Genomic DNA, 21514 nt, shown 5'->3' with positions numbered 1-21514 from the left:
CATAGACATAACAACACTGCACATCCTATGAGTCTCAGTGCCCCAAACAGCTCCTTATATATATAAACATAATTTCAAAATTATAACATAAAAGGACATACATCTAAGGAGGACATCTACTTGGTTAGGATAATTAACATGTTCATGTCTAGATAATCCAACACGATGTGGATACATGTGTTGAACACTTATGTAAGCCATGTATATAACAAACATTATTATTAAACAGAGTTTTGTACTATCAAAATACATCATACTTTTTTAGTTTATAAATGCATAGACTAATTGACTTTAGATCGATTTTATTCTTGAATATATAAATAGAAATGTATATTTTAATAAATGTGTGTATGTCTGTTGTGTGTGTCGTTTTCTTATTTATATTTTCATCCTAAAATCTCATTTGATAAGACTAGTCAATCTCATGGTTATTAAGAAGTTATGGGGTATTTGACTTAAACAACTCAACTTTCGTAGTAAATACGATTGAAGTTTACATATTTATAACTTCATCTTCCTCTTTTTCTATATTTTGCATATTTATTGATCAACTTTATCTTACAACTCTAAATCTAAAACATAAATTTCATAACTCTAACCTATTAACTCAATTCTGTTGACTATTGGAAAAAAGAAATATAAAAACTGGATTAGAAGAGTATAGGCTATTTTTACCAATCATTTACATCACACAACAACAGTTTCAATACATGAGAGATTTCCATTATTCAGAGCAAATACACTTAAAAAAGAAGTTCAATCAATTAATACATCTCAAGTGTTTTTTTTTCTTCTTATCAATTATAATTAAATGATATGTGTTTCATTATATTCTAAATAGAAAATATGTGTTCTTCTTCTTTCTTTCTTTTTTTTTTTTTTTTTTTTTTTTTTTTTTTTTTGTGTGTTTTCGTGGTCAAAAATAGCTACATCAAGAAGCGGGTGACTGTGTGATTTTTCCCACCATATCTAATGCCACACACGGCTGATCAACTGGAACCTACATTATTCATAATCATAAATAAGTAATATTAGTTAAATAATTAATTTTTTGAAAGTTACTTTTTTTTAGTTCTCAAAACTTTTTTAAATCATTGATAAAAAGTAGATAACAAATGAAGAAATTTAGAGATAAAAATAATGTTTATAGATTTAATATTTTAAAAACAAAATAATTATCGAACGATACCTGAATTAGAAAAATAGAACAAAAGTTGAGAGATAAAAAGAATATGTGTGTGCATATAACTTACAAAATGGCCTGCTCCGAGGATCCAATAGAAATTCAAGTTTTTATATGACCTAAAGAAGCCTTTGGTGCCTTTCTCATTCCCACAAAATAGAGGAATTCTCTGTGTGTTTATGAATGACTTTAGTCCTTTCCACCTCGAATGAAAAATAAAAAATAAAAAAAATAGTTTAATAAATATTAGGAAGAAAAATATTTTTTTTTTCATTGGTTTGAGCTGCACCTTTCTTTGTACAACCCATCAATAGTTCAATTAAAAATTGTCACGTATGTCAATTAAATTACATCTAATCATTGTCCTATTAAGAACTCTAATATAACATTTCACTGATTGATTACATAACCATAAATCATTAAGACTTTAGAGATAGAAATCACTTAAAAAGAAAAATTACTTGAGTTTATTGATCCATGCTTCTGTTCCCTTGGTTGAACAAATAAGATCAGCCTAAAAAAAACAATTGAAATTATCATTATTGCCATTAAATCTCATTTAACAAGAAATTAGCCTAAACTCATAGACTATTTATTGTTACAAAATATTATTAATAAAAAAATCATGTAAATATATACATAACGTATTAAATAAGTTGTTATTGTCAAAATGAATATAACTCAACTGATATAGTGTTTAGTTTCTTTTGGTAATCATTTTTTTTTTAAAATTAAGCCTATAGACACTATTTATATCTCCAAATTTCTTCCTTTATTATCTACTTTTATCAATAGTTTAAAAACCAACTCAAATTTTAAAAACTAGAAAAAAGTAGCTTTAAAAAACTTGCTTTTGTTTTTAGAAATTAGCTAAGAATTCAACCATTATACTTAAGAAATATGCAAATCATTGTAAGAAATTGAGATAAAATATATTAAATTTCTAAAAATAAAAAATAAAAAATAAAATAATTATTTAATAGGACCTCAATGATTAACCTCGAAATGAAAAAGTTTGGTTCTCCAACTTGATGGTATGGTTAAAAGAAAAAAAAGACCGTTTTCGTGTGAAATCATTAATTTGAAAAAGAAAATACTAACCTGACCGTTATATACAGTGACATTGACACCTTGAACGAGCAATTCATCAACCTGCTCAAACAGAGAGAAAGAAAGAAAGAATAAAAAGAAATAAAAAAAAAATTATATTGAAATAAAAATACTAAGCAATAATTTAATACTCAACAAATAATAATATTGAAATTAGTTTGGTTAATAGATATACCTCCTTAATCCTTGGTTTCATAAAGTCTGATTCAAAAAGTAGGAATACAGTGTCCGATTGACTTCCCCATCTATGCATACAAAATTTATGATTTAGTCTCAAATTTTAGTTATTTTTTTTAAAAAAATTATTTTAAATGATAAAATTACTGAAAATATTTATAAATATGGTAGAATATTATAATCTATCTGCGATAGTCTATGGCAGTTTGTTATATCATGAAAATATTTTGATTCATTTTATTATATTTGAAAACAAACTTTTTTTGAATTTACATTTTTCAATCATACACTCATTACCGAGACACATGTTATTATATCTTCATATACACATTTTATTATATCTTTACACATAAAATATTATTATTTTCGTTATAAAATTTTATAATATTGTCTTTAAATGGATTTATGTTTGAAATTACCTATTTCCAATACATAAAATTTTAAAAATTTTATTTGGGTAAGAATAAATAAAAATTTCGTTAAAAATAAATAAATAAAACAACCAAACAGAAAATTTACACAGTAATAGACTTGAAAAAATCGCAAGGTTAAGAATTGAAATATGGAGTAAGTCACGGCAGGACGAAGACGTCTCACCCGCCCATGAATATCTCTATATTAGATCACATAATTTCTGTACTAAATTTCCATGATTATGGCAAGATTTTCAATTTTTCTTCTCTTAAGAAGTCTATTCATTTTTGCATACCAATTCTAAAATTTACTAACACAAGTAGTATAATTTTTTAGAACAAAATGTTAAAATATAAATATCTCAATTTGAAACATTTTTAACATGTTAAAATTGTTTTAGTAACCTTTTTTTTCAAAAAAAAAAAAAAAAAAAATAGTAAGAGAAAAAAAATAGTGACATCATTTAAAGTGAGCTATGATAATAAAATTAAGATCAAATGGTAAAAAGCTGCCTCTAAAGTAAGATGGTAATTATAATAACACCCTCAAATTTTCAACCATAAAATTAGGTCTTTAAACGCCGGACCCCCAAACTAGATTAATTGTAAGAATTGGACTTATAAAAGATGAAAATTGAGCCTTGAAACTTATACAATCATGTAAGTGTGAGAGTCTAATTTTAATATTTATATAAATTTAAAGTTCGATTTTTATAATTGAAAGTTTGAAGGTATAATTACGACTATCAATATATTTCAGTGGTGATTTTTGTAATTTATTCTAACATTAACGTGATATATAATTACGTACTTGACATTTGGTGGGATAATTTTGAGTTTCTGCTTAATTGGGCCATTCATCAAAGCTTCCAAGTCTCCTTCACCTCCTGGCTTGTAAATTTTGTGACTGAGATATGCAGAATAACTTTTTACTTTTACTTTTACTGTATTAAAGCTATTTGATTCTTCACTTGTTGAGATTACTGGATCCATATCCTGATCCAACATGAAATTATAGAAATCCTGCCAAAATAAATGCCTTAATTAATTAAAGTTCATGTATTCAATATCACAAACCAAATCAAAATAATAATATAGACATGTCGTAAAAGAATTTGTTATTATTTGGTACAAATTTTGTTTAGTTTTATACTTTTTGGAACTTATACTCTTTTTTTTTTCTAAATTATCTTACGAAAATCTGTGTTTGATTTTTTTTTTTAAGTTTTCAAAACCTAATTACATGATTGAGATTTTAAAATACAGAGTAGAAAAGTTAGATAACAAAACAAATAAATTTATTAGTCGCAAAAGTAGTGTTTATAAACTTAATTTTCAAAAGGGTAATTGTTTTAAATGGTAAAATTATTGAAAATATTTTAAGTATAACAAAATACATTGTCTATCAATAATAGACTGCGATAGACATTTATTAGTAGATGATAAATTGTGATAGACATCTATCATATTATCACAATCTATCGTAGTTTATCACTAATAGATAGTAACATTTTTTTTTATATTTATAAATAAGTTGATTCATTTTAAAAAAAAAATCTTTTCAAAAAATTAAAAACTCAAAATCAAATTGTTATTAAAATAGGCATAACATTATCAATTTACAAAAGTCTTAAATTATCAATTCATGTAATCTAATTATAACCATGAAGTTTGAGTTGTGTCAAATGAGTCATACTTAACACATTTAGTATTTTCTTAATAAAAACCTCACAAACTTATTACACATAAAAGGGTAAATAATAGAGTTTTATTATATATACATAAAAAAAACCAACTTTATGTATAATATATCTGTTATTTTAAAAAATGTGTACCTAATTCAAAATCACGTGTTTTATAGATTCTTTTAAAGTTTACCAATACACAATTTTTAGAAGATTTAGTAAACATGAATTTGAAAGTTGATATCAAAATAATTTAATTAACACCAAATAAATACGATGATCTCAGAGTAAGAAGTTAGATTCCTCTATTCCATATATTATTTTTTTTTTGAAAAAAAAAAAACAAACTAATAAGTAAACTTATAATAACACAATATTAATCTAGAATTCCTTTAGAGAGAAAAAAAATCATGAATAAAATGAGTTTTGTAATTCATGGGAAAAGAAAAACATACCACGCCGTTGCTTTTAGCGAAAATAAAATCCTCAAGATTACTCCAAGAAAGTGTTGCATTTTCGTACCTCCCCTTTTTAATTTCCTCACTTATCTTCAATGCTAAACTGTTTTTCAAAAATGTCTTTTGTTAGATAAATTAACGTGATGTTGGTAATATTTATCTTTTGGATTTGGACAGTTGTAAATATAGCAATCGAATCTAAAGTATTAGTAAATATAATATAATGTATAAAAAAAAATTACAAACATGACAAAATTTAGATAGTATATTAATGTTAGACCATATCGTTGGTAGCCTGGTAGGAGTCTAATAGCGATAAACCATATAGTTAGTAAGAATCTATCAGCAATAGAAGTCTATCACGATAGACTTTGCTATATTTGCAATTTTTTAAAAAAATACTGTGATTCACTTGGTTATTATTCCTATAAATGCTATACATTGCAATTATCCATAAATATATATAAACATCATTTTTACCTCTAAATTTCTTATTTTGTTATCTTATTTTTACCAATGTTTTCAAAATTTAGAAGCTAACTTTAAGATTTGTTCAAAGTATAAGGTCTAAGATAGAATAATTGAAAGTACAATACTAAAATTGAACAAATTATTTCAAAATATAAGAAAAAAAATATTTTAACTAAAGATGAAAATAGGTTTAATTTTTTTAAAAAAAACATAAAAATCAAAATGGTTATGTGAGAGGGTCTAACCATTTTTCTTTTTAATGAATATTATTCATTTTTTTTTCGTATTATTGAAATAAATAAAGATTCTAAAAAAAAAGTGAAAAAGATTGACCTATTTGATTGCTGTTGTGCCACGCTGCCGATCCGTGAGAGGTCTCTGAGAAGAGGGGCCCAAGAAGACTGTAGTATTTTTACATAAAAATTATTACATTTATTTATATTATCCATGGAGAAATTGATTAAAAAATGGACGGTCAAGATTGAGAGAGTGGGGAAACGAACGGTGAAATCTTCTGGGGATATCCAAGAGTCTCCTAAGGCCACCCCTGCAAAACAAAATTCCATGCTATAAGTAACTAAACATATTTAAATTATGAGAACATACCAAAGTTGAAGGAAAGACATAAATTTATTTGTAGTTATAGTAGAATTTTTACGGATATAATAAAATTTAGATTTAGTTCTTAGAGTTTAATAATGATACACTATGATGTTGATAGAAGTATATTAACGATAAAGTCTATTATTAATAAATTTTGTTATATTTGTAAATTTTTTAAAATATTATTATACACTTAATTATTAATCTAAAATTGTTATCTATTGAAATTATTCTGAATTTTAGAAATACAAAATTAAAAGCGGAATCATTATCGTGAAAGCGTTCTAAATGATTAATTTTATTTCCTCAATTTTAGTTAAAGATTTATTTAGGTTTAAACTCAAATTTCCATGTTTCATCTCAAATATAAGAGGAATATATTTTTATTTTGTAAATTTTAAATTGTTTTTTCTCCCTTCACTTTTCTAGATTTCAGAATTTATAATGTTATCCTTGATTTTTCACTAAATTTTTGTTATTACTTATTAGTATTAATTTCTACTATTAATTTAACATAACTAATTAATTGATTAAATTAGTTTTCATTGTTTTTTCATCATTACTTAATATTTTAAATTAATTAATTAAAAGTTAATATCAAAGGTCAATTGTGAATATGAGCAAAAAAAAAAAAAAAAGTTATAAAAAATTATAAAATATTGAAACCTAAGAATCACATGAAAATGAAACTCAAAATTCATAGATAAAATTATAACCGTTTGAAACATAGAAATTAGATGAATTAAAGCTAAAAATAAAATAAAATAAATTTATCTTAATAAAAAAAGAAATAGGGTTCTCAACTCACCCATCACAGACATAACTCAAATGGGCCCAGATATTATTAGTCATTTTGATGAGTTTGTATTTGATTATTTTTTTCCCTTTTTGTCAGTTATGTATGAGGTAAAATACAAAAGGGATATTTCACACCTACTAAGCATAACAATATAATATCAAAAATAAAAAAAAATATATCCAATTCTATCAAAAGAATAAAACCACATGCTTGCATTCTCCATTATACAAACTACCTTTTTGTTCTCTTTCTAAATTTAACAATCATAGAGATAACATATATGATTTCTTTAATAAAAAAACATATATGATTTCTTTAATAAAAAAACATATATGATTTCTTTAATAAAAAAAAGTGTTCTAACATTTTAGGCCCTTATGGTAAGCATCTTAATGTCATTGTCATTTAATTATTTTTTTTAATATTCATATTCCATCTTTAATTTTTTTTAATCTATTTTCCACCTATTTTTCAAAAACAAGTTAAATTTTGAAAACTTTAACAAAATAATTTTTTAGAACTTTATATTTTTTTTTATAAATGAACTATTCTTTTGATCAAGAAAGATGAAAACACAATAAATCAATATGAAAATAAGCTTAATTTTTTAAAACCAAATAATTATAGAACAAGGCTTTTAGGTCTTGTTTGGTAATCTTTTTGTTTTTATTTTTTTTAAATTAAGCATATAAACACTATTTTCATTTTTTGTTATTTATTTTTTACCAATGATTTAAAAAATCAAACCAAATTTTGAAACCTAAAAAAAGTAGCTTTTAAAAACTTATTTTGTTTTTTAAATTTGGTTAAGAAATCAACAATTATAATGAAGAAAGATGCAAATCATTATAAAAAAGATGGAAAGAAAATAGACTTAATTTTCAAAAATAAAAAATATAAAACAAAATGGTTAATGTTTGGTTTTTAGTTTTTGACAATTGTACTTATCTCTTCTCAGATTCTTACAACAATTTTTATATTTATGATGTAAAACGTTGAATTCTTGGCCAAATTTAAATAATAAAAACAAGTTTATTAAAACTACTTTTTTATCTAATTTGATAATCATTTTATTTTTGGTTTTTGGTTTTTCAAAATTAAACAAAAACAAAACGTAAAAAAAAAAAAATTAATTTTTAAAAACAAAAATTAAAAATCATATGATTACGAATAGTAAATAAAAACATAAAAATAAAGTGAAAGTAAATAAAAAGTACCTCCAAGATTAAGTTTCAAACGGCCAGCTCGGATGGCGCGAAGGAGGGACAAAGCGAGAGTGACAGCAAATTTGCCACCATAGGACTCTGCAAAGATGTACAAAGGAGTATTCTGTAGGCCGACACTGTCGTTCGAAACCTCAGCCAGCAAAGTCGTCATGTCGGTCGCGGCGTCCCAATCGCCTTTCACAAATTGTCCCGAACTCTCCACATAGCTATATCCGGTCCCAACCGGATTGTCCTATTTTTGTTTTTTTTTAATGTAATCATAATACCATCTCAATAATTAAACTAAATAATAAAAACAAAAATATTAAAGCAATAATTGATTGATTGATTGATTAAATTAAAAGGAGAGGGAAGTTCACCACAAATAAGAGGTCTGCTTTTCGCAACCATGTTGAGTTTCTTGGCTTTAACTTCGAGTCCAGTGGCCCTATTTCTAGGAAGTTCCCAAACCCAGTTCCCGAGCCACCCTATTTTTCAATATTCCAATCATTTATTAAGAGAAAAATAATAATTTTCAAATATATAAAAATTTTGCTAACTATATTAATCATCGTTTCAAAATTAAAAATGTGTTGACATCTTTTACTCTATTTTCAATTTTTACGAAGTAAACATCTTTTGTTAAAATGAGTATAAAGTTTATACTATATATCATCTTCAATGTTTGATTCCTATCTTAGGTATTAATTTAATATTTTTTTAAAAAAATAAAAAAATAAACATCTTTCAAAACTTAAATTATGTTTGATAATATTTTTTTTTTTTTTAAAAAAATAAACATCTTTCAAAACTTAGGTTATGTTCGATAACTTTTTGAATTTTTAAAAATTATGTTTGTTTTATGATTTCTTCTACAACATTTTCATTTCCAACGTAGGAAGTATGAATTCATGATCGAAAGTTTTTTTTTTTTTTTTTTTTTAAGAAAACAAGTTCTTAAAACGTTTTTTTTTATTCTTAGAACACGTCTAAGATTTTGAAAATATCTCTAAAAATTAAATAATGAAGTACACATCTCCCTTGTGGATTGCTTGGATGGAGGAGTATATGCTTAGAGGACAGTCGTTATGGACGGTTTGTGCTGAGGTGGGACAGTCATAGTGTTTGAAGGCAATTTTACACTGTCGGGATAAGCTTAAGTTGTTGGTCAGGTTGCAGAGTGGTAATGGGAGGAGATGTTTTGTTTGGTGGGATCTGTGGCTGCTTGTGAGGTCTATCTTGGAGAATTATGGGGAGCATGTGATTTTTTATGCTGACAGTCATTGTGAAGCTAGACCGTCAGACTTCTTATCTATTGATGGTTATTGGCATTGGCCTTTGGTTTCGTGGGAACTTCTTGAATTGTGGGGTTTGTTTTAGGGTATGGTGCCGAAGATGAACGTGGAGGATAGTTGGGTTTGGGTTCCAAGTGGTAATGGTATTTTCTTTGTTGCTATTGTGTGGGAGAGTTTGCATCCTAGGTGTCCTAGGGTGTCTTGGGCTCGTCTGGTTTGGTCTGGGATAATATCTCGAGGCATTCTTTTTGTGTCTGGCTAGCAGTGAAGGAGGGTTTATGTACAAAGAACAGGCAAACCCTTATGGGTGGTATCCAAAGACATGGAAAGGGATGTTTTTATGTCAGCAACAGAAGCCCAAGCTCATGGAATTGTTGATCTTGTAGCGGTTGAATAAAAAATAGCAGGGATTTCACGCAAAAATCCGAAATTTGAGATTTTATCTTTCTTTTTACCGATCAGGTACTTGGGATTAGTTGAGAAGGTGGAATCAGTCGGTAGATGTTACCTGTCTGCTTTGTGTGGGTGGGATAGAGTCTCAAAATTATTTGTTTTTTGACTGTGTGTTTGGGAGGGTGTAGTGCGTCTATTGGGTTTGTCTCATCGGGCTGCTGGGTGGGATGTGGAGTTGTGTTAGGTGTGTTGGGTGGGGTCTGGTAAGGGTGTGCGAAGCAAGTTATTTTGAGTCTTTTGGTGTGTGTCAATTTACTTTATTTGGCAGGAGTGGAATCGTCAGTTGCATAGAGGGCATCCGAGAATGACGTATATTTTGTTTCAGCTTATTGTCTCTATGATTTGTGCGCGTGCTACTTCTTGGCGGATTGATCTTCATGACTTTCTCTAGCTTCTTTGTTTTCGTTGTCTTTAGTTTTCTCTTGGATACTTTGGTTTTTGTGTGTTCTCCAGCTTGTAGGAATTTTTTTTCTTCTGGTTGGTTTGTTTGTTTTTCCTTTTGGGTTGTCTTTTTATTATGGTTATGTTTATTTCATCTGCGCGCTGTTTATGTAGATGGTTTATTTGCTATAATGCCTTGATCTTAGGCTGTAGGATCTCTCTTGTTGTTGTATAATAATATTACCTATTGAAAAAAAAGTACACATATCTCTTTTTTTTGGAATTTTAAAAATTGGGCTCACATTTTATCATTTATTTGTACAATAGTTTTCATCTTTCTTAATATTTCAATTCTTAATCTTTCTTAATATTACAATAGTCTTTTCTCCTTTTTTTTTTTTTTTTGGAAAAAAAAGTTCTTGAAACAAAATTTTATAGTTTTCAAAACAGGCTTAGATTTTGAAAATATCTCTAAAAATTAAACATTAAAATAAAGAAACTCATTTGAGGAAGCAGTAATTTTTATAAGTTTGTTTTTCAAAAATCAAAACGTTATAAAAATTAAGCTTGATCAACACACAAAAGTAAGGATAAAATTCACAAATTTCAAGAGATAAAGAAAAGGAAAGAAAATCTCGTAATTTTTCTTAAATTTTTAAAGTACAATTGAAATCATAATTTGAAGATGGAGTTAAGTGATCACAACTTCAACCAAAATGTAAAATATCTCATGCATCTTAGTCGAGCTCAAAAGAAAATACAATTCATTCAAATGGAAAGTTGTCGATCCACGCCATAAATTTTGTTTCTTTTCCATAATAAAATGAAAATATATAATAATAAATAAATAATTGGAAAAGACGGCTCACCGGCCCGCCCTGTAACCAAAGAATGGTCGGCCATGGCTTAGAACCATCCTCCACTCTGAAGGGGCTTTTGTAAAGCCACCAAAACATATGGGCTTCTGAACAACACACAATCACAATTCACAATAACATATATTATAAATTAAAAACTATTTAATTAAATTAAAATGACAAAAAAAAAAAAAAAAAGAAATGAAAAGAAAAGAAGGAGTTTTGGCTTACTTGGTCTGACTTGAACGTAACCCCATTCTTCACTTCCATCTTGAGATTTCTGAGTAGTGGAAGTTCCAAATTGAAACAGAGAATAAGAAGAAAGAATCAGAACAAGACAGAGACGAAGAACAAACAGTTTCTCCATTGGAGAGAATGATATATTTTTTTTCTTTCTTTTTTTAATTAATTAATAAAAGAAGAGATTTAATAGATAGAGGTATTTATTTATATAAAAAAAAATTGAATGCATTGGAAAATAAGAACAAAATAAGGGACGGCAAAGGAAATTAGACAGCACAAGATACAGTGAAAACAGACAGGATAATCCGGCAAAGGGAATTGGACAGCACAAGATACAGTGAAAACAGACAAGATTATCAAAGAATATAGACATGTTCAAAAAAATCCATGAATCGGGATCTCGCATCCGTCTCGAATGAGGTGGGAAATCCTTGAATACACGAGAGATGGAGGAGGGAGTGCGAAATATTTGACGGGGAATATATTCCCGATCCCGACCCAGCTCCGTGTTTCCGCCCTCGTCCCGACTTTTATATATAAATTATAAAGTTATTATATATATATATATTAATATTGTAGACTTTGTTAGGATAACAATAAATGTTTTAATTATTTAAGTTTAAAACTTTAATACCTTATATGTCCTAATATTTAGATAAGATGTTATAATTGTTGAATTTTAATTTATAAAAACTATGAGAATTTAGCATTATAATTATATATTTTTAAATTGAATGTGTATTATTGCTTTTAATACCAAAATTGATAATATTTTATTTAAATGAAAGTTGAATTAAATATGTTTAAGGAATCGTTAAAAACATATATCTAATTGAAATTAAAAAAATGTTAAAAAAAAATGATAGGGAAATTCAATTAAATAAAAAAATTTGTTAGAATAAAAATTGATGGTGGAAAAATTTTTCACAGAAAAATTTGCGGAGACAGGAAATGGAATAGAGGGACGGGAGCGGGGACGGAGAGGGCTTCTCCGTCCTCGTCCCACCCCGTGGACATCTCTAGTTAAGGATAGGGAATGACACGGATTGGTGGTTTGTTTTCTAATTTTTCTTTTTCTATAACAATCTTAATTACAATTACTTTTAAGAATAAAATTATCTTTCTAGTCTCCAAATTTTAAACATGTGAGTTTAGTTCATTAGTTTAAAAATGGGTCTTTTTAGTTTCAACCTTTTAAAAATAGGTTTATTTGATCCCTAAATTTTCTAAATGTATTTATTTAGTCATTGAATTTTTAGAAATAGTTTTAAAAGATCTTTGAAGTAGTTTTTTGTTTGGTTTTTTAAAAATAATTATATGATATTTAAAATTAGAAAAGATATTTTTAGAGAGGATATTATTTTAAAAAATTATTCTTCTAATTTAAAATGTCATATAATTATTTAAAATAGTAGTATTAAGTTATTTGAGAGACTTTTTTAACTTATTTTTTAAAAATTCAAAGATTAAAAATTTATATTTTTAAAATTCAAGACCAAATGGACCTATTCTTATAAATCTGGAGACTAAAAGATACATTTTTAAAATTCATGGACCAAACATATATTCTTCAAAACTTAAGGGCTAAAAGGGTAATTTTTCCTAATTTTAATCTCTATGACAAAGTTAACTGAGATGACATGGCCTCTTTTCCTAAAAGTTGGAGGTTCAATCTCTAAAAAAGTTAATCTCTCATTTATTTAGATTCTTTTTTAGATTAGTTGGTGATGGAATTTTAGATTTTGAGTTTGATAGTATAAGTTTATGTTAATTATGTTTACGTCGATAATTTTTAAATAAGGAAAGAGAGTTTTTTTTTTTTTTTTTTGAACAACTGTGATGATGGGGATCAGGCTTTTAGATGGGAAAACTATGCTAAATCACAATTAAATTAAGTTCATGGACGAACTCCAGATCCTTTTTATAATAAAATTTTATATCTTAAACTTTGATAAGCATTATAACGAGTATGTTTGTAATGATTTTGCTTAGAATTGTTCTTTCTTTAGAAATTTGTGAGTGCGAGTGTTATTCAGTGGTTGATTTCGGGAATTGATTAAACTTAATTTTCGGAGGCTTGATTTTATTATGAAAAAAATGAAGTGTTTTTGGATGTTTGATATTTTGTTTTGTTGAAACTAGGATCAAACCTATGTCTTTGATAAGATTTTCGAAGAAATTTAATTTATTAAATAAATTCTATATCTATATTGATTTAAGTATTATGTGAATACAATATCTAATATTTGATCATTTGATGCTCTGTCTCGAACGTTGAATGGAATTTTAATCTCAAAAGTTTTCGATCTCCATAACATTATAATCTTGAGATCGATTAGAGTTTTAGTCTTCTTGACTTCAAACTAGTTTTAATCTTCTAAGTCTTCAATCTTGAAAAAGTTATAATCTTGAGATCGATCAAACTTTCAGAGTCTTCAAAGCTTCAAAGGTTCGTATTAAGTTTCTTTCATATCTCCTAAAATGAGTGGTAAGATCTCTATTATATTTACAAAAATGGTAGGAAATGTCTTGTATGGGTCTGGATTGAAAAATTAGGCCTGGGCTAAAGTTAGGCTTGGGTCCAAATTTCCACCGCGAACTTGAATTGGGTTAGACTTTGAACTTAAGCGACTTTAATTACTTAGTTCGATTCAATTTATAATTTTAGGTCCAACTAGGCCTCTAGCCAAATTTATTGATCGGGTCCAAACCTAATCATCGTTGAATTTGATAAGTCTATCATTGTGACTAGGTGATCAAAGAAGAGTTGCATGACATTTTTCAGTTTGTGATTTATTTGTCTCCAAATTTTAATATAGAGACACAGTAATTCTTAATCGGGTCTCTGTTGCGTTTCCTAAAAGATGTGATGAATGTTACTTTATGTCGTGCTCTAATTCCTAGATAAAATGAATATGTTACTCTAAATGCAATGTTTTCTCTAAATAAAGTGCAAGACTAATTAGAGTATTCTCGGTGATATTTGAGGTTGATCAAAGGGACTTATGACTAAAAAAATGATAAAATAATTGTTTGATCTTGACGCAGTAGGTTGTTTTCAAGTATGCGATGAAAGTAATGTTCACTAATTAATAGAATACTTACACTAATGGTGAAATGGATGATGATAGGGATGCGATGAAAATTGTAAGTACTAAATGAAGCAGTATGCATTGAGAATGAATAAAAATATCAATGATTAAACAGGATTAGAGAAAGTTTCACTAACATTTTCCTAAGTCATGCATTCATGCGATAAACTCTCAGAGTAATAACTTCACCTTTCAATGTTTCGAGCCACAGTGTCCTATCTCTAGGATGCATGCGATGAGTTTTGATTGCAATAGTTTAATTTTATTTCTAAAGTTATTTCTATTGTTGTTTAACGAGTTCCATAATCTCATACTTTCTCAAGTAGATGATTGTTATCTAATTGGATTAATCTCTCAATTTGATATCAATTTTTTACTTAAACCAATCTCTCAATTTAATCTCAGTAAACCATTTTGCACTCGTTAAACAAGATGAATGCCTACTTATGCACAAATTAGTAAACATGTTAGTTGATCTTTCTCAACTCATTAGGAATTTAGCTGCTCATGTTATTGAAAAGATACATAGATGGAAAGAATATGGAAGAAAAAAACATTCATATTAAGATAAAGAGTTCTTCAATCTCTAAAACTTAATACAAATAAAGATGACAAGAAGAATGTAAAAAAAACTAGAATTGATAATGCCAAGTCACCGGTCACAATTTCTTCCTCCCTTTGGTTCTGGTGGTAACTGCTTCACTTAGATTACAATGGTGTGAAGGTCTTTCTCTCCTTTTTCAGAGAAGAACTCTAAACTCCCACTTAAAACTCCTCAAAGAAAATCTTAAAGAAGTGATGGTTATGGCAGATTTTAGGTGGAAGTTTGACAGAGCTTCGACAAACTTCCACCTCTTTCAATGATGGAAATCTCTATATCTTCTTCAATCTTGAAAAGGCTATTTATAAGAGACGAAAGGAAGGTTCCTCGCCTCTTTCTAATGATTATGTTGACACCTCACATTAAATTTCATGTCCTGCTATACCGCCTGTTTCGTGTTAGAGATCCATTGGCTCTGCTACTAATGTCTCACACCAACTACCAACTTGTTTTGTTGATTTGACTTCCACCGCCATCGCGTTTATTGCATTTCATCTCATCGTGTGGTGCTATGCATTACCAAGTTGGGCATCGAGTTGATTCCTTTTATGCATTCAAGGCTGTAGCTTGTTTCGATTTCTTCTTCATTTTATCTAAATCCTGTGTCCAAAGTGACAAATTTTATAATTTTCAAGGATTATCAGTTTTATAAACACATGATCACAAGATATGATTATTTACATGAATTTCTTGTCAAACTAATGCGTTTTCCTAATTGTTCACAATAAAAAGGCAGAATAACTTGTATTTCTATAGGTTATCATACCCCCAAATTTAAAATAATGTTTGTCTTCAAGCATATATTTAAAGTCTTAGCATATATCTCAACTCATTCCGATGCATTAGCTAGACCCCTCAAAGTGCTTCCTAACTTAAGATTCATTTGACTATGCTTTTCCTCAAAGCTTTATTTTCCTTCTTATGGAAATATTTCTAGATCTTAGATGAGACAAGCTTATTCTTCAAAAATCTTTTATTCATTTCCAAGGCATTATTATATTTCTTTTTAGAAATGGGTTTATGGTTCAAAGTTTATAAAATTTCTCTTTGTTATTCTTTTTATTATTATTATGTAGTTTTGCGTTGATCCAAACATCTCACTTTCATTTTGGCTTGTCCCCACGGGTCTCATGTGGACATCCAACCATGAGTAAGGGCCATTCTCAAAATCAACTCATACCTTACAATATATTTTTTTTCTCGTAGCATAGGCAGTGGAGGTGCAATTATTTTCTTCTTGCGTTAAACATGATTCCCACTTTCGTTTTGGCTTGCCCCATGGGTGTCATGAAAATATCCAACTACGAGTAGGTTCCAATCTCAATGCTTATTAACCTTTTTTTTAAGAGATGAAAATTAAATGAAAAATGAGATTTTAAAAATTTTTGAACTCATTTAGCTCAAACTTCCCCCAACCCCAAATTTAAAAGGTAGCAAGGTCCTCATTAGTGAAATCGAATTACGTGATGGATTGGAAAAATTTTACAAAAGAGGTTTGAGGGTTAAACTTGCACTCATACTAAATTCGAGAATTGTTTTCTAGGGTAAAGTCCTGAAGTTTAAGTACTATAGACTTATCATAACAAATTTAAGCATTAATTAGCACAAGTATCATCATGGAGGTTATATTGTAGAACACATCAAAGCATGGAGGAATACTTAAGAAAGCAGTAAATATGAACAAGAGACTAGCGCAAGGAATAGACACAAGGCAAATGGATTGATAACTCATTCAATGCGATTAATTAGCATGAAGCGATCAGTGTGTACAATTCATTGAATGAAATGTAAAAAAAATTTGAAAACACCCCCCAAATTTAATTTCTGTTCACATTGTTGTTGTCATTTTGTGCGGGTAGGAAAATTTCTTCTTCCAAAAATTGAAGGGGTAGCTGAAGATGCAGCGAAATAACAAGTCCTGTAAGAAGTTGAGCAAGTACTTCTTGAATGTATTGAAGTGTGAAGCGAAATTGCTCATACTGCCTCTGTGTCTGATGACGAATAAAGTGAAAAACTAGATGATACTCTATGCGGAAATGATCGGTATCCCATTTTTTTTTTAAATTTTTTACGGAACATATGAACGAACAAATAATGGAAACATAAACACTTGATTTAATTAAGCATGCAATTTCATATAATTGAAAAGGAATAAGAGATCAGAAGATCACACACCTTTAAAGACCGAAATTCTTCACGTTCCACTCTAAGTCACGAACTCTTTGAATTCCCTTTGAACTCATGAACAACCAAAAAGAATGTAGCAATAGATTTCCAAAATTTTGAACACAATCACACGAAAAACTCAGTATACTCGAAAGGCATAGCATCGATGAAAGTTTTTGTGGGCTTCAAGATCAATTTAGAAATGATGATATTCTTGATTTGAGAGTGCACAAATTCATTAAGAATTTTTCTATTTTTGTGTCCTTTTGAATGCAAAAAGATTATGATTCATCTACCATTTCCCCTTGCCCCTCCACTTCCACGTTGAGAGCATAATGAGGGTTATCAAAATAACTCCCTCCTAATAATTATATTATTTAATTAAAAACTATTTTTAAAATTATATATATATATATATATATATATATATATATATATATATATAAATCACATATTAGAAAACATACGTTATATCTAATATAACAAACAACCTATAATTTAATATTCTCTCACTTAATCTATAACATTTAACATGAATCAAATTCATATTAATTTTAACCTATACTTTTTATATGAATCACATTCATATTGATATTTGAACCATATTCAAATATTGATTTTCTCTCAAATAAAACTTTACATTATAATGTATCATATACATTATTATATCTCATATAAATAATTAATTCCCTTCATTAATTTGAACAATTCAAGTTAATTCAAATTAGTTTGATTCTCATTAATCCCAGTTGAGCTAACAAAGGGACCTTATGGACGTATAGTGTGAAGCTCTAATGATACTTGATTAATTAATTAAACGCTTTAATTAAATTAATCAACTTCTATTAACTGCTAGTTACTCTACTAAAGACCGACAACTGTACTCTTCCACTATAGATATATTTCTATGTTCATTGGATATAACGAATCAATAGTGTATTGACCCTTCACAAATTGCTCGTAAGTACAACCGAACCAAATTTACCATTTTGCCCCTATAGTTACATCTAACTCCTTAGGTACCATTGATCCCTCTAATGAACAATAAGTCATAGTCCAACTATAACCGAACCCCCTCTTTGACTAGGAGAGGGTGTGATGCCACATTATTCAAGCCTCGAAATCAGCCCTTAAAAGAGCAACTTATCTACTTACCCTAACTATAGGACATGAGTGAATTCTTTCTTATGTAGGTGTGTTTCCAACTCACCAATCAAATGAATCCCTAAAATGGTAGGCTTATTGAGTTGGCGAATTTGACCACTCTCATCCATACAAATAAAAGGACCGTCTTCATAGGCAAGAAGTTCACCACTCACCCAGGATTCAAGTCAAGTCACCTATGGTAATCCTGATGAAATGTAAGTCTCTTCTAGCAATGATGTTATACAGAGAGGAATAACGAGTCTTTAGGGAAGGCCATGGCTAAAGGTTCAACGTCCAAGGGAATGGGCGGTAGTAAGCCGGGGGAAGGGGCAATTGAAAGAGATGGTTGGTTGAGGAATATGGGTGTTGTAGGCCAAATGGGTGGAATTTTCAACAGATGCTTGGTAAATGTGTGAATGGGCAAATCCTTTGAAGGGCTGAGGAAGGGGAGAGGAACGACAAGTCCTACCCATTGGAATGCTAATCGAAATTGGCGGCAAGGGGATTGAGAAGATGAAAAGGCTAGCCATTTTTCTTAGGAAGAAGAGGGCATGACGGAGGAAGCCTTAGAAACGTCTTTTTGGCCTTCCATCAGTTCAAAATGAAGAAAATTGAGAGAAAAGGGGAAGAAATCTTAGTTAACCTCGACCAGAAATGTTGTTAGAGCTCAAAGGAAACAAAGGAAGCAAAGGTCCTGAGAGTTCAAAATGGAAAATGAAAAAGGAGAAAAAGGAGTAAAGGTTTTATAAAAGTTAGTGGACACGTGAAAATGGGCATGACGTCAGTGTAATAATGGAGCATTTAATGAATAAGTTATGCCGTGTCAGGCGACACACGTGATAGATGTCCTTCCAAAATCCACTAACGGTAAAAAAAAGCTTTGAGGTTCCCTCTCATGTATTTAGTGTATTGGATGCGATCAATTATCACCTCTTCGCATCCTACACTCAACGCAACTCTCATTAATTTTCCCTCAATTCAAAGTTAAAACAAACCAAACACAACTGGTCACAACCAATTCAGAAGCAACCAATTTTCACAAAACTTAAACAAATAAAAAGAAGTAAATATCGAAGCAATAAAGAAAGCAAACAAAGCCACACAAAAAAGAGTTTAAGATGCGTCCCTGGTAGTATGCAATTGTTCTCATTGCAGGGACCATCTCCTTGTTCATTCTTCATTCAGGCTTACCAAAATCAATGGAGACTTTATTGGGATCAAAATCACCTCCATAGTACGGTTTGATTCTTTGTCCGTTAACTTTGGACGCGTTTGTGCCCTCTTCGTTTGTTAGCTTAACTGCTTCATGCAAGAAGATCTCTTTGATAGTGAAGGGTCTTGACCACTATGGTTTTAGTTTTCCTGGAAAAAATCGCAACCGGGAGTTAAATAGAAGAATCTTTTGTCCTAAAAAGAAAGTTTTCTTATTGATGCGTTCATCGTGCCAATGCTTAGTTCTTTCTTTGTATATTTTCATATTTTTGTAATTTTGGAGTATCCATTCATCAAGTTCATTCAGTTGCAATTTCTTGAATCTCCAACAGCATTTAAATCAAAGTTCAGCTTCTTGGTGGCCCAATGGGATTTATGTTCCATCTCTAATGGTAAATGACAAGCCTTTCCAAATACCAACACATAAGAAGACATCTTAGTGGGTGTCTTATATATGGTTTGGTAAGTCCAGAGCGCTTCATCAAGTTTCTACACCCAGTCCTTGTGAGTGGTATTGACAACTTTCTCTAGAATAGTCTCGATCTCACGGTGGAGATTTCAGCTTGCCCATTCATCTGCAGATGATACATTGTTTCTATCCTGTGATGCACACAATATTTAATTAGTAACTTACTAATAATGCAATTTATGAAATGCGTACCTTCATCGCTTATAATAGCCCTAGGGGTGCCAAACCACGTAAAGATATGCTTTTAAAGAAATTTAGATACTGTCGCCGTATCATTGGTGGCATAGGAAATAGCCTCAACCCATTTAGACACATACTCCATAACCACCAGAATGTAGTTGTAGCTGTATGAGGGGCGGAAACGGGTCTATGAAGTCTATACCCCATACATCAAACACTTCAACTTCCAGGATTGTGGTTAGGGGTATTTCAATTCTCCTGGAGATGTTACTGGTGTAGTGGTAGTTATCGCACTTTATTACAAATTTTCTGGCATCATTGAACAATGTGGGCTAGTAGTATCCACACTAAAGAACTTTAGCTGTCGTTCTCTTTCTTCCAAAATGGCCTTCAAAAGGTGATTCATGTCATTAATATAATATGCGGTTGTATGCGGTTTTAGGAACACACTGACTAAAGATGTGGTCAGGTCCGCGCTTGTATATATTAGGCTCATTCCAGTAAAAGAACTTGCATTCATGCATTAATTTATTTTTCTGTTGCGCGTTATGATCTTCAAAAAACTGTTTGCACACTAAGAAATTTACTATATCCTTATACCTTGATGTAATGTCATCAGTCTTCAACACAACTTCATCAGGAAAGCATGCGTTGATTTCTAGTTGTATGCTATCAACTTTTGTATTCTCAAGGCGAGACAAATGATCAGCTACTTTGTTTTCAGTTCTTTTCTGTTAACAATCTCCGTATCAAATTCCTGTAGCAACAAAATCCATTTGGTCGATTGAGGTTTAGTGTCTTTCTTAGTCATCAAGTATTTGATTGTAGAATGGTCAATATGGATGCTGACTCAATAAATATGCTATGAATTTTTCTACCGTAAACGCTACTTCCAGTAGTTATTTTTCAGTGGTGGTGTAATTCTCTTGTACTTTGTCAATAATTTTGTTAGCATATGCAATGTGGTGTAGAATTTTGTCTTTGCATTGGACCAGAGCGACCCCCATCATATAATAACTAGCATCACACATCAATTCGAAGAGGAATGACCAATCTGGTGTAAGTTCTATAACTAGTGCTTGCTTTAGCTTTTCATATGCTTGTAAACAGTTGTTGTCAAAATCAAAAAGTCTATTGAGTTTCAGTAACATGCTCAGCGATCGTGCAATCTTCGAGAAATCTCTAACAAATATGCGATAAAAGCCTATGTGGCCAAGGAAACTTCTCAGTGTCTTTACATTTGTAGGAGGAGGCAAGTTTTCCACTACTTCAATCTTGACTCTGTGAACCTCTAAGCCATTTTTAGATACTTTGT

The 21514-nt window shown here is 29.5% G+C and overlaps 1 protein-coding gene across 7 annotated transcripts; it reads right to left on the bottom strand.

Moving 5' to 3' along the window:
- Window positions 1-701: 701 nt before the first annotated feature.
- LOC120088726 (serine carboxypeptidase-like 51) lies at window positions 702-11836 on the bottom strand. Of its 7 annotated transcripts, XM_039046158.2 has the most exons (14): window positions 11705-11836; window positions 11322-11370; window positions 11103-11197; window positions 8485-8592; window positions 8117-8357; window positions 6001-6044; window positions 5831-5898; window positions 5024-5129; window positions 3695-3906; window positions 2469-2538; window positions 2285-2335; window positions 1645-1697; window positions 1254-1386; window positions 702-1000 (listed from the first exon to the last, which is right to left on the bottom strand). In XM_039046158.2, the coding sequence occupies exons 1-14, from the start codon at window positions 11720-11722 to the stop codon at window positions 932-934; spliced, it is 1317 nt and encodes a 438-aa protein (XP_038902086.1). In that variant the 5' UTR covers window positions 11723-11836; the 3' UTR covers window positions 702-931. The 7 variants fall into 7 exon arrangements, 6 of the variants coding, with proteins under 6 accessions (XP_038902086.1, XP_090161675.1, XP_038902084.1 ...); XM_090305549.1 differs by having other exon boundaries at window positions 5831-6044; XM_039046156.2 differs by lacking the exon at window positions 11705-11836 and having other exon boundaries at window positions 11322-11577.
- Window positions 11837-21514: the final 9678 nt, after the last annotated feature.

The sequence above is a fragment of the Benincasa hispida genome, chromosome 10 (assembly GCF_027475165.1).
Source record: "Benincasa hispida cultivar pf3 chromosome 10, pf3_genome.v1.1, whole genome shotgun sequence".
NCBI classification, from domain to species: domain Eukaryota; kingdom Viridiplantae; phylum Streptophyta; class Magnoliopsida; order Cucurbitales; family Cucurbitaceae; genus Benincasa; species Benincasa hispida.
Note: the sequence above shows the minus strand (reverse complement) of the source record. Positions and strands in the feature narration are given on the sequence as shown.

Bases quoted from the DNA above. Each gene is read 5' to 3' on its own strand.
- LOC120088726 (XM_090305548.1), bottom strand. From the start codon at position 11,457: ATGGAGAAACTGTTTGTTCTTCGTCTCTGTCTTGTTCTGATTCTTTCT. The intron at 8,358-8,484 runs GTGAACTTCCCT...AAACAAAAATAG, and splicing joins AAGCAGACCTCTTATTTGTG to GACAATCCGGTTGGGACCGG. The intron at 1,698-2,284 runs GTTAGTATTTTC...TGTTTTTTTTAG, and splicing joins TCACTGTATATAACGGTCAG to GCTGATCTTATTTGTTCAAC.